This window comes from Grammomys surdaster, unplaced genomic scaffold (assembly GCF_004785775.1).
Source record: "Grammomys surdaster isolate TR1022 unplaced genomic scaffold, NIH_TR_1.0 221, whole genome shotgun sequence".
NCBI lineage: Eukaryota > Metazoa > Chordata > Mammalia > Rodentia > Muridae > Grammomys > Grammomys surdaster.
In genome coordinates, this window is record NW_021604666.1 from 619,165 (window position 1) to 633,674 (window position 14,510).

Here is a 14,510-nt window from a genome sequence, read left to right on the forward strand (position 1 = left end):
GAAGGAAGGAAGGAAGGAAGGAAGGAAGGAAGGAAGGAAGGAAGGAAGGAAGGAAGGAAGGACTCATTATTTTGTATAAAATGAGAATTTCTGGACTTTCTTCTTCATTTTGCTTCAGGTTGTCTTCTGGAGGCTATGAAGAGACAACCATGTACCTCTACCCATAAACCCTGAGCAAGTTGCCAAGGTTCTCTTTAGGGACCACATGATCCTGTAGAGTTCTCACTCTCTCTGACAAACAGTGATAGATCTCTCACCTAAACATCTCAGGATTACTGCCTATCTGACCTATCATTATTCACCATTACTGTTGTCTTATGCTCTTATTTGCAGTATGTGGAAATATATCTATATACACACACGTACAAGTAGAATTAGATATACAGAGATACCACGAGTCTTCAGTTAAACTTTAAGCCCTTTGGGGATAGTGGCTTGTCTATTCATCCTTGAGTCTGCTATGGCTTCTGGATATGATCTGACACACAATAAATAGAAATATGTTCCCAAAGTAGTCATGCTCTCCTGGATGCTTCTAATCACCTTCCCTCATCAGCTTTTCCTTCTCCTATTCTGCTTACCACTGACAGAGTAGTCAATCACAGTCCTTTGCAAGACAAACTATTCACTAAGGTCACATGTTCCCCTGTTAGGCAATATTATACTTTAGACCTGATTAAATGTTCCTTGGAATGCAAGATATTTAAGGGAAAATAGTCACTGGAGAAAATATGGGCTATCCTGGAAAGCCTCTAGAGATGTAAGTACATTCGGACAATAGATTTTCCTACTTCAACTTTATCAAAACTTCTGTTTTCCTCATCAAATCATCTCTTCTTGCAAATTAAGTTTTATTAAGGAAAAACAGAACCAAACCATATCTGTTTTTCTCATTATTAGACAGGACCAGCCAATACACTCTTGAGTCCTCTACAAAATGAAAATATAAATGATCTGTTCTCCAACGTTACATGACAATTGGTGAAAAACAAGACTCAAGACAGGACAGGAGTTACCCACATGTCCCAACTGAAAAACAAATGGAGTGTGATACAAGTTTGTTGTTGTTGTTTTCAAAGGGAGAACCAAAGTAGTCCATAAAAGTTACTAGGTTATGAACAGATAAAATTGACAAATTACATTTTTGAAAATATTAAATGGGCTGTGATTTCTTCTTTGGCAGGTGACTCTTCAAGTGCTGTGGTCATTGCAGTATGACTCATTTGAATATTCTGTCTTCTTCAGGAATAGACCTGAAGTCTTTCCAAGTACAGTTGTCTTCAAGATACAATGTAAAGACATGATATGTTAAACTCTAGCATTGATTCCTTGGCAGTGAGTAAGAGTTGGGATCTGAAGCTGGAAAGGGAAGAGGGCTAACGGACATGTGAATATATGGTTTCTACAAGGTCTCATTTAGTGGAAGTTAGATGCTGGGACATGTCAATCTCAAGCTCATCACAACCATTTCCTGAAGGTTCCTTTCTAAGAATGTGCATTCCTAGAAAGGCTCCTGTGGCCAGAAATATTCGGCAGGTAACAAGATGCATGTGTGTCAGTGCATGTTTCACATTTACATGTTCAGGAACATGGTTAGTGAGGGTGAAGGTTCAACCTGGGGTAGAAACCACAGCTTATGCTAGGATCCATTAAGTCTCATTAACTCAAAATCTCATCTGTCTGGATTCTTATTATTTACGTAAAATACACAGTCATTTTTACCCTCTCTTTAACCTCTTTAAATAATGCAATATAATTTAGGAATCACATCCTGATACAAAGGTAGATGCTTTGCTTTTCTCTTTAAAACAGAAACAAGAGTCTTCCTTTTAAAAAATGCAATTATCATTATCCTTTCTAAAACACACATCTTAATAAACATAAGACTTATTTCAAAGCAAGTTACCATGGCTCAAATGTTTTAGAAAATTCATACTTGAAATTTGTTTCAGGTCTTCTAGATCTCAGCAGTGGTTCTAATTTGAATACATCGATTTAATATGTGTCTTCACCACAGGAATCTACTCATGTGGTAAAGATGTGTCTGATGAATTAGTCCACTCTCTTTCCTCCTAATGTCCAATAAAATAAATCTTGTGCTGAAATGAAATAGAGAAAGTCTTCTAAGAGATACAACAGGTATACAGAGGGGACACTAAGGTTTCACCTGAGAACCAGAAGATGCAGTGTGATCAAAAAGCTTGGAAATGAAAGACACTTGGCTAACAAGAGATTTTACTTATCCCCATGAAGCACAAATAATAAAACTGTCTCTGGAATTTGACATCAGCTTCACAGGCAAGCCATAGAACATTACTTGAAATAGAAATATAAAACAAACAAACAAAGCTTCTAAGTCTAAGCATAGATTTAAAAACATTAAAGCATCTTAATCCAACTCAAATAAATAATATCCTGGCAGGTTTCACTAAACAAAGCTACCCTTGGGGAGGTCCTACCATTCTCATTGTCAGTACTTAAAGGGCATTTAACTGAGTTAAGACTAAAGGGTAGCTCCTTGGATTGTTAGCGAAAGACAAGACCACCTACAAGAATGCCCTCCAGTGGCCTTACAGATGGCTCAGTGGTTAGAGCATAGTTAGTCAAGTGTCTCAAAACAACTTCTATTCTAGCTCAGGGAATCCACTACCATCTTCTGACCTCTGGGGCCACTGCACTTATATGAACAACCTCCCTGCCCCAACTATACATTAAAAAATGTTGAGAACCATGCTGATTCAGAGTTTTCTCGGAGGCTCCAATGAAAGGACAAAGGAACCTAGTTCTGTGTCTTTAACAATTGTCCAATGTGGAAAGTTCCTGTTGGGAACTGGGACCAGGGTCTCCAGGAATTATTGTTATGGTTCATGGGAACTTGGATTTTCACTCAGAAAAGACTGGAGTTATGAGTTCCAAGGCTGCTGTCTTTGACACCCTTGAGGTATTGTGTGCTCTCCTTATGAGATATTGCTTGATTAGCTTTATGCCTACTTTCTTCCTATTTTATTTCCAAAAACTGCATATAAGATTCTGCAATTTTTAATAAACTTGCTTGCATGAGCTATCAGCATGTCTGAGATCCCCCCCAGTAACAAACTTTCTTATCTTCTCCCATCCTGGTCATCTCTCTCTCGGAAACCTGTTGCTGAAGAACAACCTGCTGGTCTATGACATGGAATAAAATAAAATCTTATAAAATAAAGAAAAAATTCTTTGAGATGGAAAGCAAAACCACTGTAAGGATAGGAAAATTATTCCTCATGTTTAATGAAACTATTGACATTGGAAACATCTAGTGCAGAGATGAAAATAATAAGCCTTGTATGTAAGGGATCTTGTGTGACAATTCAGAAGAATTCTAACTCAATGCTCCTGTCAATATGTGAGCTTTGCTACTCCTGATACGCTCTACTTCAGCAGGCTAATCATTTCATTTCCATCAGTACAGAATCTATATCATGTTACCTCCAAAGAAATATCCTTGGTTGAAGTATACAAATAGTTATTTCTATAGTCATTTCTTCTTTCATGTAAGAATATTTGATAAAACATGGCACAGAGAGTATTGACCACTCTAAGTCTGATGGGACATTGGAATGATCCACATTTAGCATACCATAACACCATTGCCCACTTTACATTGGGTTTCTACCTCTATTTCTCTTTAACCATTTTTTTCCCAAGAAAACACTTCTCAGTGAACTTAGTTTGCTGTTCTTGTGGGACTAGGAACTGGACAGATCTCTGGCAGGCAGATAGGGAAACGGAGGTACAGACAGATTATGAGGGTAGAAAATTTCTGGATATTTCGTCATCCTCCTAACCTGAGGGAAAGAGCTGTTGGGCTTCTTTTTTTCCTGTCTGCAGTACCCCTTTTTGCCTAACATAGCAAGTTGATCAAATATGCTCACACGTACCTGAAGCTGTTTGCCTATCAACTGTTTCCAACACACACACACACACACACACACACACACACACACACACACACACACATTTTGTTTGTTTTTCGCTCTGCCTCTGTCGTTGTCATCTTTACCCCACTCAGTGTGTGTGTGTATGTTTATGTGAGTGTGTGATATGTGTGTGTCTATGTACATGTGTCTATATATATGTGTGTCTGTGTATGTGAATTTGTGAGTTTATCTGTGGTGAGTGAGTGTATATGTGTGTTGATGTCTGTATGTCTGTGTATTCTCTTCTACTTCTTCACTTTTAATAAAGTTTGTTACCTATTGCTGTCTGCTTTGTCTGAGTTGTTTTTTCTATCTTTTAATTACTTAACTGGAAGAGAAAGCGATTGAGTTAAGATCTCTAGACTATATCAATCTGGAGGAAATAGCAACAAGCAAACCCCAAGGATCTTTCTGTTTCCACCTCCCCAGGTTTGGGATTATAGGCACAAATTGTTACATACAGATTTATAAATGTGGTCTCTGTGGAATTAAGCTGAGATCCTCATGCTGTATGCCCTGGGCTTCACTTAAATATGTGTCTGTAGATCGCATTTTTTAAAACTTATTTACTTTACATCCTGCTCACTGCTGACTGCCCCCTCTTGGGTATCCCCTTCCATAACCGTTCTCCCCAATCTCCCTTCTCATATCCTCTGAGTGAGTCTGGGCTTCCTCATTATCCCCCTGGTGCATCAAATCTGAGTTCATACAAGACAGCTAGAAGAACATATCCCACAGGCAGGTAACAGCTTTTAGGATAGCCTCTGCTCCAGTTGTTCAGGACTCAGATGAAGGTCAAGCTGCACATCTGCTACATATGTATATGAAGAGTAGGTCCAGCTTGTATATGGTCTTACTGTAGAGTTCCTATCCCCTTCGTGACCAGCAATCCTTCCTCCTCTTCTTCCATAAGAGTCCCCAAGCTCCATCCACTGTTTGGCTATGGGTGATTATAGCTGTCTGAGTCAGTTGCTGGGTAGAGCCTCTCAGAAGACAGCTAACTAATCAGGCTTAGGAAACTTTGTTTCACCCAGTTACTTCCCAGCTTCAATATGGCCGACTGTGTAAATCTGAAGGTTCACAGGTAAGAGTATGAGCACATATCTTGAGACTCAAAGTGCATTCACCTACTTTGTCATAAGAGGAATTCACAGGACATCAACGGCAGTCCCACAGAGAGGGGGGCACAGTGGTTTCCTCCTTCCTGCAATCCTAACACTGGAAGTTTTGGGACTGTAATGGCCCAGAGTTACAGAGGAAGGGTCGAGGGAACTTCAACCCCCTACCCCCATCCAAAAAAAAAAAAAAAAAAAGACAGCAGGAGTTGGTTACCTCCTTCCTCCCGACCTGGCACCATAAAGCAAGCTCCTCTACCAATAACCTCAGCCGGAATTTATTACCAACAGTTAGCATGTTTCACACCTTGTTTGACCATAAGATTCTACAACCCCCACCACTCACACTCCCATACCTCCCACCCCGAACCCTCATCCAAGACAACAACTCCTGGATGTGCAAGTAAAGCATCTAATACCTCTCCCCTTGCCAATAATGGTACATTGCCAAACAAACCTTGCCCCTGCGATCTGGGCCACCTTCACAAGGGCATAAATATTCCCTATCATCAGTGAACTGAACCAGTTCCCCAAAGCTGTTCCTGGGTGTGTTCTTTATCTGTACACTCATCGGTGCCCAGTTAAGATTCATGCTCAATAGGCCTGGCTCCCCTGAGGGGAAAATGGACACAGGGCAGCAGATGTTGGGACAGGAGATCACAAAGTTGACACCAGCCTAGGCTACCAAACCAAACCTTCTTTAAAAAAATTAAAACTAAACAAAGGTAAACCTAAAGAATGATGAATGTTTATGTGTGTGTGTCTGTGCCTATTGTGTGGTGTGTATGTGGTTTATGTTTGTGTTTGTGCATGTGTATGTATATATGTGTGGTGTATGTGTATATGTGTGTGGTGTGTGTATGTGAATGTGTGTGAGATGTTTGTGTGTATGTATGTGTGTGTGTGTATGTGTATGTGTGTGTTTGTATGTGGGTATGTTGGTGAGTGTGTACTGGAAGGTGTGTTTCTGTGAATGTGTGTGGTTTCTGTATTGGCTATATGTGTGTATATATGGTTGTGAGTATATGCGTAAGTGTATCTCGCAGTGTATGTATGTGTCTGTGTGCATGTGTGTGTACTTTATGTGTGTGTATGTGTGAGTTTTGAATAAGTGTGTGTGATGTATATGTATGTGTGTATGTCTGTGTATGTCTGCCTGTATGTATGTATGTATGTGTGTATGTACGTATGTTAGTATGTGGTTTTCTTGGTATGCAGGGAAGACAACTCCAGGGTTAAAGCCTTATAGTGTGAAGAGTACAGTTTGCATCCCCTGAACCCAATCAAATGCCTACATTGTGGTAACCAGTCTAGACCTCCAGAGCTCAGAAAAAAGAAAGAGAGAGCACATTCCTGACTAGCTGAAAAACAGACTGGATGAATCAGTAAACTCTTGCTTTACCTGAGAGACCCAGCCTCAGTGAATACAGTGGAAAGCAACTGAAGAATATTTGCAATGTCAGCATAGGGTCTCCACATGTATGAACACATGCATACCCACAAACATGTGAACATGTATACAAACACATGCATAGCATACAAAGACACATGACAGGGGTTTGGGGGAATCCCTCAGCTTCTAACTCTGAAAGGAACACAGACACATCAGGAGATTGTGGGATTTTTTTTCTGTATATTTCTATCCATAGTCCTGACAGGGACTTATAGACAAACTTAAGGAAGACAAAGCAAGCTGCCCTTGGGAATTCTAGTAGGCTTCAAGTCTGACTAGATCTAATATGAGTTTTTGGAGATTCTCATATCAAGTAGCATACAATTTCTTCTGGCTGCATCCATTTATCTTGAAATAAATTCTGAAACAAAAAGTCTGCAGAACAATTGATAAACTCAGTGTGATAACTATCAACTGTCATAAGCAAAGAAACTCACAGGAAACTGTGTCAAACATTCTGTTCTCAACCATTTAAATGAATGGCAGTAACTTTGTCAAGGAGGCAGTTATATGAAGACCCTGATAGGAAACTTCTCTATCAAACCTTCTCAGCCAATCACAGATGAACACAGCTGCTGAGCCCCAGGAGGTACACCCAGACCTGGTCTACGGTGTTTTACTAAGTAGGAGCTTGTTTCAGTTATCAGGAGGTCAGCATGATGTTTCAATTGCCATGACAGTGGCTGCTGCCTCACAAGAGACTAAGTTCATCTTACTATTTAAAAACCATCAAACTTCACAGAGCTAATGGGAGCAATTATAAATTCCAACTTTCCCCATAGAAGGTGACTATGTCAGTCCAAAGCTAAATTTAAATCCTGTCACAGAAACAAGTAACGAAGTATGGAAACTGCTGTGTCATGGTAAAGGGGAAACTATACAGTGGTTGAAGAGGACAGATCATATACTATGGAGGAAACCTCTAATGCTGTGGACCTAGGTTGTCATGACAACTTTATAGTGCCTGCTATGAGATGATCAAGGCACAATGATCAGTTGCTATGGGACTCAACTCAATGAGCTTTCCATTTTCTCAACTAGAGGGTGGAAAGAAGACATAGATGTATGTACTCATTCTTCAATACTGTCTGCACTTTATACAATAATATTCTTATGTACCCCATTTTCATAGATCAAACATAATAGCAAATATGCATTATAAGCTTGTTTTGAAAAGTGAGGGGTCCAAATGAGGCATTTCAATTAAGGATAGCCCTGATCACATTCATATATCTACTTTAACACTCAGAATGCTAATGCTTAAAGTTTTTCTTCCCTCTTCTGGAGACCTAAAGAAAAATATTCTTTCATAAACTAAATCATTTGGCCCTCCAACAGGTAGATGGTAGAGATTAAAATTCCTAGCAGGGTGGAGGTAAAGTCTAAGACTGAACTTGCTATTCTAGGCTTCAGACACCACACTCAATATAGAATGTTTCTGGGATCAGATCAGTAGGGTGTTCTCAGCACCAAGCAATTTTTCCTCACCACCTGGGTGTCCTACCATTCAAGTTCACTGCCATGTACTATTTTCCTGGAAATTGCATCAATTTAACCCTTCACACTTGAATAACAATACCTGAATAACCTGGGGGTTGTCACTGGGGTTATAAATCAGACTTTCCACAAACCTTTGCTCAGACTCCAGAATTTTCCTGGATAGCTTAAAAATGCTAGAACAAATTATTACTTACATTTATAGCTTTACTATAAAGAACATTTACAAGTTATACAGATAAATAGGTAGATGGAAGAGATGAACTGGAAAAATCAGGGACTTTTACAGTGGTTTGGATATAGACAGAGAAGATACGTAGGATAAGAAGCCATTCATTTGGGTAAAGAGCATCCAGGCCCTCTCTGAGCACACCATTCTGCACACATCTCTATGTATCTATGTGGAAGGAAGTTCTGATCTTTGTATACCATAGTACAAAGACCTCTATGGAGATTTTACCAGAACAAATGATTAATAATGAGCCCAGTCTGTTTCCATGTCCTTGTGGTTGAGGACTAGGAATGAAAGTTTCAAACTTCTAGTAATGGTTTGATCTATCTGGGAACTACCTCCACACAGAAATCAAGCCAGAGTCATTTTCCTAGAATAAAAGACACTTCTATCATGCATGAAAACTGCAAGGGACTTATGAGCTTCATATCATAAATTAGATTCAAAGATCAAGTAAGACAGCAAAGGCTCCTTCAGAACCTAGACTCCCCAGTAAATGATAAGGAGACTAGAGTAAGTATGCCAAGAACCAGTGAAGAAGGACAAATCATACGTTCCTTAATATAAATTGCAACACAAGGAAAACACCACAAAAGGGACCTTATTTGCCTGCACTAATAAGGCACACCTTGCCCCATGTAAACATTACATGGTTGTATTAGGAGCAGAGACTATTAGTTCCAACTATTTATTGCAGCTACTGCAATCTGTTGTTGCCTTCTATTTAATTAAACAACCATCTGCTTTCTTCAGGGAAACAATACATCATTTAATAAGAAAATGTACATTTGCTTACTTACGTTCTTTATTCTAGAAAAAGAAAAAGAGGATAAAGAAGTGAAGGAGAAAGGCAGAAGAGGGAAGAGGGAGGGAAAAATTAAAGGGAGGAAGAGTTTGCTAGATGTCAGCCCCGTGAGGATGTTAATATCCATTCTGAAGCTGCTTTGTAATTTCCTCCCATTCTGTGGATTACTTCGTTCCATAAGTCAAAACATTTCATCTCTCACCCAGAGAGCATTGTGAACAGGGCCTTGCATGGCAGAACTGATTAGGAGACACGCTCCACATCCCTCTGAGAGATGGAGTTCTTTTTAATCTCCAGGATAAAGATTTTTAAATGTCACTTTTCTTACTGCCGTATGACTTACATATTTTTAAACCACACTTCATTTCCAATAAGCATTGTACCAAAAGCTTGGTGATCAAGGACAGACATCATTGTTAATAATTGTGTAAATCCTGACAGCTTATACTTAAAAATAGCTTGTTGAAAATGTTAGCATTATATCCAGAACTGATTCTGGTCTCATGTTATATAAACGAAAGATTTCACTTAATCTTTTTTTTCTTCTCTCCTTTTCTTTTTAACCCTGGCATCTTTAACAGGTAGCATTTTGTTAACATTTAATAAAGGCATGCTATAAATTGATCTTAACAACAAAAAAGAAAAAAACCAAAGTCTGTCCTGCATTCATAAGCTGGGACAATTCTCTTTGCTATTTGTCTTGCTGAATTTAAAAAAAAAAAAAAAAAAAAAGCATTCCAGAGAATTCGGTGGATTCAGAGTGGTGTTTTTTTTAGCATAATCAGTGTGTTTAGTGATAGCTTGTGGCTCTCCCATGAAGTGACCAAAGACCACTCTACAGCAATCTGTCACTCAGTTAACCATAAATGCCCCAGCATAGGAACAAAAGAAAGCTGGAGCTTATCTCCCTCCAGAAAAAAACAAAAAAACAAAAACATAAAACAGCAAAACTAAACAAAACAAAATAGAAAAAATCTTTAAAGATTAGCAGTGTCCTTTGTTCAGTATAACTTAATCTTCAGTGTGTGACTATCTCCCACCTTGCTCATTCTGACAAATAGCCTTCAGGATGCGATGTCCCAGGCCACATTTCCCATGATCAGGGATGCAGATCCCTTCTGAGGCAAGCCATCGATGACACATTGGATCCTCACATGGAATAGACTCTGCCAGATGAGGGCAGCGTCCCATGGGCCCTGTAGACTCCATGAGCACATGGCGCTGTCTCATTCTAAAGCCTGAGAGGAGAAAGAAAGGAAGAGTTTCAGTATTTCACACTGATCCTTGCAAAGGCATCAAATAAAACTTCCACGTGAACTCTTGTAGCTCTAAAGAATATATTACCTTGATGTAATTTATTTATGGGATGGAGGGATGCAAACTGGAAAGAAAAAGAGAAAATGTAGGAAGAATGAGAGTATAAAATTGTCTTTCAAGAGGACTTGGTAAGGGCCAGATGGAACTGAATGAAATAAAGAGCAGGGTGCATCCAGTGGTGTTGATTATCCAGGAGCATCAGTGAAGACCTGCTGCAGTGCCTGCTCGCAGATACATCCATGTCTCCTTTTTGCTATTGGATGGGCATTCTTGTCACTTTACATTCCACAGCACGTTTACACCTTTGCCTTTGCCTAGAGCCTGACCATTCACAGCTTCCCGCTTTAAGAGTTCCCTGTACAGCTTCCTTGAGCTTATCACATTAGCATGTCTATATAGACAGTGGTTCTAGAACCCCATTCTCTCCATACCTGGGGTATGGGTTCTCAAAGTCCCAGTAGAGCCAATAATACAGGCATGGTTAGGTGTGGGAATATGACAGAATCATTAACAATACTTTAATAGGATTAAGGTAGGAAGAAAGATCAAGTGTAAATTTGCAAAAAGTTCTAAGACTATAGGAAAATGGAGAGTGTCTCCCTGCTCTGAAAGGCTTCTTATTACTCAGCTTTCTTGGGCTGATGCCATGAGAGAACGTGGAGACTTTCTTAATATATCTTTTCATTTGTCTATATGCCAGAAACAGAAGCTATATTTTGCTTTTACTTTATGTGTTTATTTTTATATAATTTTAAATGACGTAGAAAAACAGTAACAACAGCCTAACTTTGAGACAATAATGAATGAGTGAATGAGAAGCAGCTGAGATCTATTGATGACATGGATTTGCAGATCTCGATGGTCCTAATACGTTACTTTTACAGGCTCAGATCTCACCCACACTATCTTCTACTGTTAGACTCAAATTCAGTCAACCAATCTGAGTCCTTTAGTTTATTTTTCAAACTGGTTCTCATATATCCCTATCCTGAACTCAGACTCACCTCATAGGTGGGGATGATGTCAAACTAACTGCTCACCTTCCTGTCTCTATTTCTTTTATTTTCTTTTTTTTATTATTATTTTTTTAATTTCTTTTTTTTGAACATGAAATGCTTTTTTATAGCATGTTTTACAAGGGGAGGGGTTAAGAGGGGCCAGGTGGTGGAAAAGTACAAAATCTTCTTGGCCTGTGCCTTGAAACATGTCATGGTCTATACGGTACACTGCCTTGAATTATGATCTACCTGCTGTTCTTCAGAAGATATAGTACACTGCTTGAGTTATGGTCTCCCTGCTATTCTTAAGATGATATGGACATCCAAATTCAAAATTCACATAGTTGGGATTGATCATAAGATGCCTTCTCTAACTAAACAGAGAAGGGGGAGATGCCAGAAGCCAGGACCCTCGCCCTTACCCTCACCCCCTACCTTTCCCCACCTGCACAATGTCCTCTGAAGCTTGGCAACTGCAAGATCCTGCTTAGCAACTGCAGATAGACTCAAAGGAGAGTACCTGTCTCTATTTCTTAAGTGCTAGGATATGGGCTTGTATTACCATGCCTGATTTATGCAATACCAGACATTGAATCCAGGATATTCTCAGTGCTAAGTAAGTACCCTACTAACTGAGCTATATTTCTAGCCAAAAGTCCTTTAATTTTACCTCTCCCCTGCCCAATGCTCATGTGTTTGAATTCTTGGTCCCAAGCTGGTAGTGTTGTTTGGGAGATGGTAAAACTTCTAGGCAGTAGAACCTTGCTGGAGGAAGTAGATCTCCCTTGGGGCTTGACAACTTGGCCTCTTCCTGTTCATTTTCTGCTTCCTGACTAGATGCAATATGACTGGCCACCTGAGATGTCTATTCCTTCCTCACTGTTGTGAGTTTTATCACTTGAGCTATAACAACAAGTAAACCTTTCTTCTTAAGCTTTTGTAAGGTATTTGGTGATAGCAAGACAGAAAGTAACAAACTATTTAGACATCATTTAACCAATGGTGACTATTTCCATGATACTAAACTTGCAAAGTTTAGGGCCAAGTAAAATAATAACAACAATGGATATCACTGATCTATTATCTCTCTAACTCCATGTCATTAAATGCTCAAAATACAACCAACAGAATGCTCAGCTTCCTTCCGCTGGACTCTCAAGGAGAGTTACAAGGGGCATACAAGACACTCAACCTCATGGCATAAATCAAGGACTTTCAAGCTCTTGCCACCTCAGGACTTGAATGACCTTTACTCTTACATGTAACACCTGCACCCTGCTTATACACTGCCATTTGTTTGTACTTGTTTAGCTCTTTTCTTTGAACAAGAAATAGCATGATTTACACTTTGACAACCAGTTCAGAGCACAGGATAGAAATCTAGCATTCTCTATGGAAGAATTTGGGTGTCCTAGTTTTGGAGCTTAAGCTAGTAAGGGGCACATGCAGTTTCCCTCTATAAATCATGTTGCATCCATCTTGCCATAAATCTATAGAGTGCATCTCCTCAGTCAATAAATTTTTTTAGACATTTTTTTTGTGCTGCCCTTGTCCAAACTCTAAGTAGGATCAAATCATACCACAAGCTCAGCATAAAACAAGCACCTTGGCTTCTTGTTATATTTAACTTACTCACACACACTAGCAACCATGCCTGCAGTGGGATTTTCCCAGGTGCTCTATTCCAAAAGATATACAACAACCACGTTCACTGTGGCTGAGGTAGCCAAAACCTCACAATTATTGAATTCTACGTTAGCCAGATATTATTATTCAAGAAATGTTAATAATCATGAGATATTGATGTTCTATACTGGAGGGAAGACAGCAAGCAATACTTTTACTGACCTATAACTCAAGAAAGAAAAAAGGAATACACAGTAATTAACTATAATAGCTATAGATGTTTTACTTACGTTAGTCTAAACTCAAACCCTTTAGACTTTTTTAAAGGTTCTCTACTCCTTTTAGATGTCAGAAAACAAAAGCCACACTGCAATATATTATTTCTCCAAGAGTGTGTCACCAGTAGGTGAGTGGATAAGAAGTTGATCAGAGCTCTAACTTCATAGACTTGGCTCCTGCCTGAATCATTATTTTTACCATTATAAGGTAAAGTTCAAAGGAAGGCATCATGGATCAGTCCCTTCAACTAAAGTTAAACAGAATAGAGAATGGAATTTGGGGCTCTGTGTAGGAGACAGTTGTAATCATCATGTCATAGTCAGAGATTTACTATGCACCTTTGCTGTAACCTAATATCTCAAGTTTTTCTTATATGCTTGTTTGTTTGTTTGTTTATACCTTTGCTACAATATCTGAGCCCAAGATATATGGTTAAATATGTGACTCTACTATAAGCAAGAGGAAAACACAGAATAGTGGGTTGGAGAGAGTAAGGACAGAAGAGAAGATGGCAGAAGGGTAGCCAACATCTTTTAGATGAAGACAAAGAAGATTAAAGGAGACTCATGGGTATATCAAAGTCTGAAGACTGTATTTTTGCTATGTGATAGAATAGTAGTGTCCATGTGAGCTTCCATGGAGCTGTTCATGAATAACATTAACACTGTCCCCATGATAACTCATGAGACTAGGCTGGAAGATATATCCAGCAGATTGGATACAGATTGTAGAAGCTTACTGCATGCTAAGAATTGCAATTTCTGGCTTGTCTTTGGAAGGCCTGGATGATGGATAAGGAAATTGAACCAAAGAACAAAATAAGTTTGAAGTATATGTGTGTATGCATATACTCGTGTGTAGGCCGGAGTACAAGCTTGGTTATCATTGTTTAGAAGTATCTTGTTTATTGAGACAAGGTATCTCATTGGCCTATGACTCTCCAAGGTTAAACTAGCTGGCCAGAAAGCCCTGGGAATTAGTCTGTCTCTGGTAGCTTCCACTGGGATTACAAACGTACAATACTATACTTGACTTATTTTATGTAGTTTCTGGGAATTGAATTCAAGCCATTATGCTTGTATGGTAAGACCTTTACTGAATCAGGAATCCTCCCTTTCTTCTAGACTAACTCTTTAATGCCAGTTCTTCAGCTATCAGCTGAGAGACAGACAGACAGAGAGAGAAAGAGAGAGAGAGAGAGAGAGAGAGAGAGAGAGAGAGAGAGAGAGAGA

The 14,510-nt window shown here is 39.2% G+C and overlaps 1 protein-coding gene across 1 annotated transcript in view; it reads right to left on the minus strand.

The window, feature by feature from the left end:
- Positions 1 to 14,510, minus strand: part of Thsd7b (thrombospondin type 1 domain containing 7B) — an 834,275-nt gene that overhangs the window by 451,186 nt on the left and 368,579 nt on the right. The window contains exon 7 of the mRNA XM_028773130.1: positions 10,099 to 10,296. Coding sequence (XP_028628963.1) covers positions 10,099 to 10,296 — 198 coding nt within the window. The remainder of the gene's footprint in view (positions 1 to 10,098; positions 10,297 to 14,510) is intronic.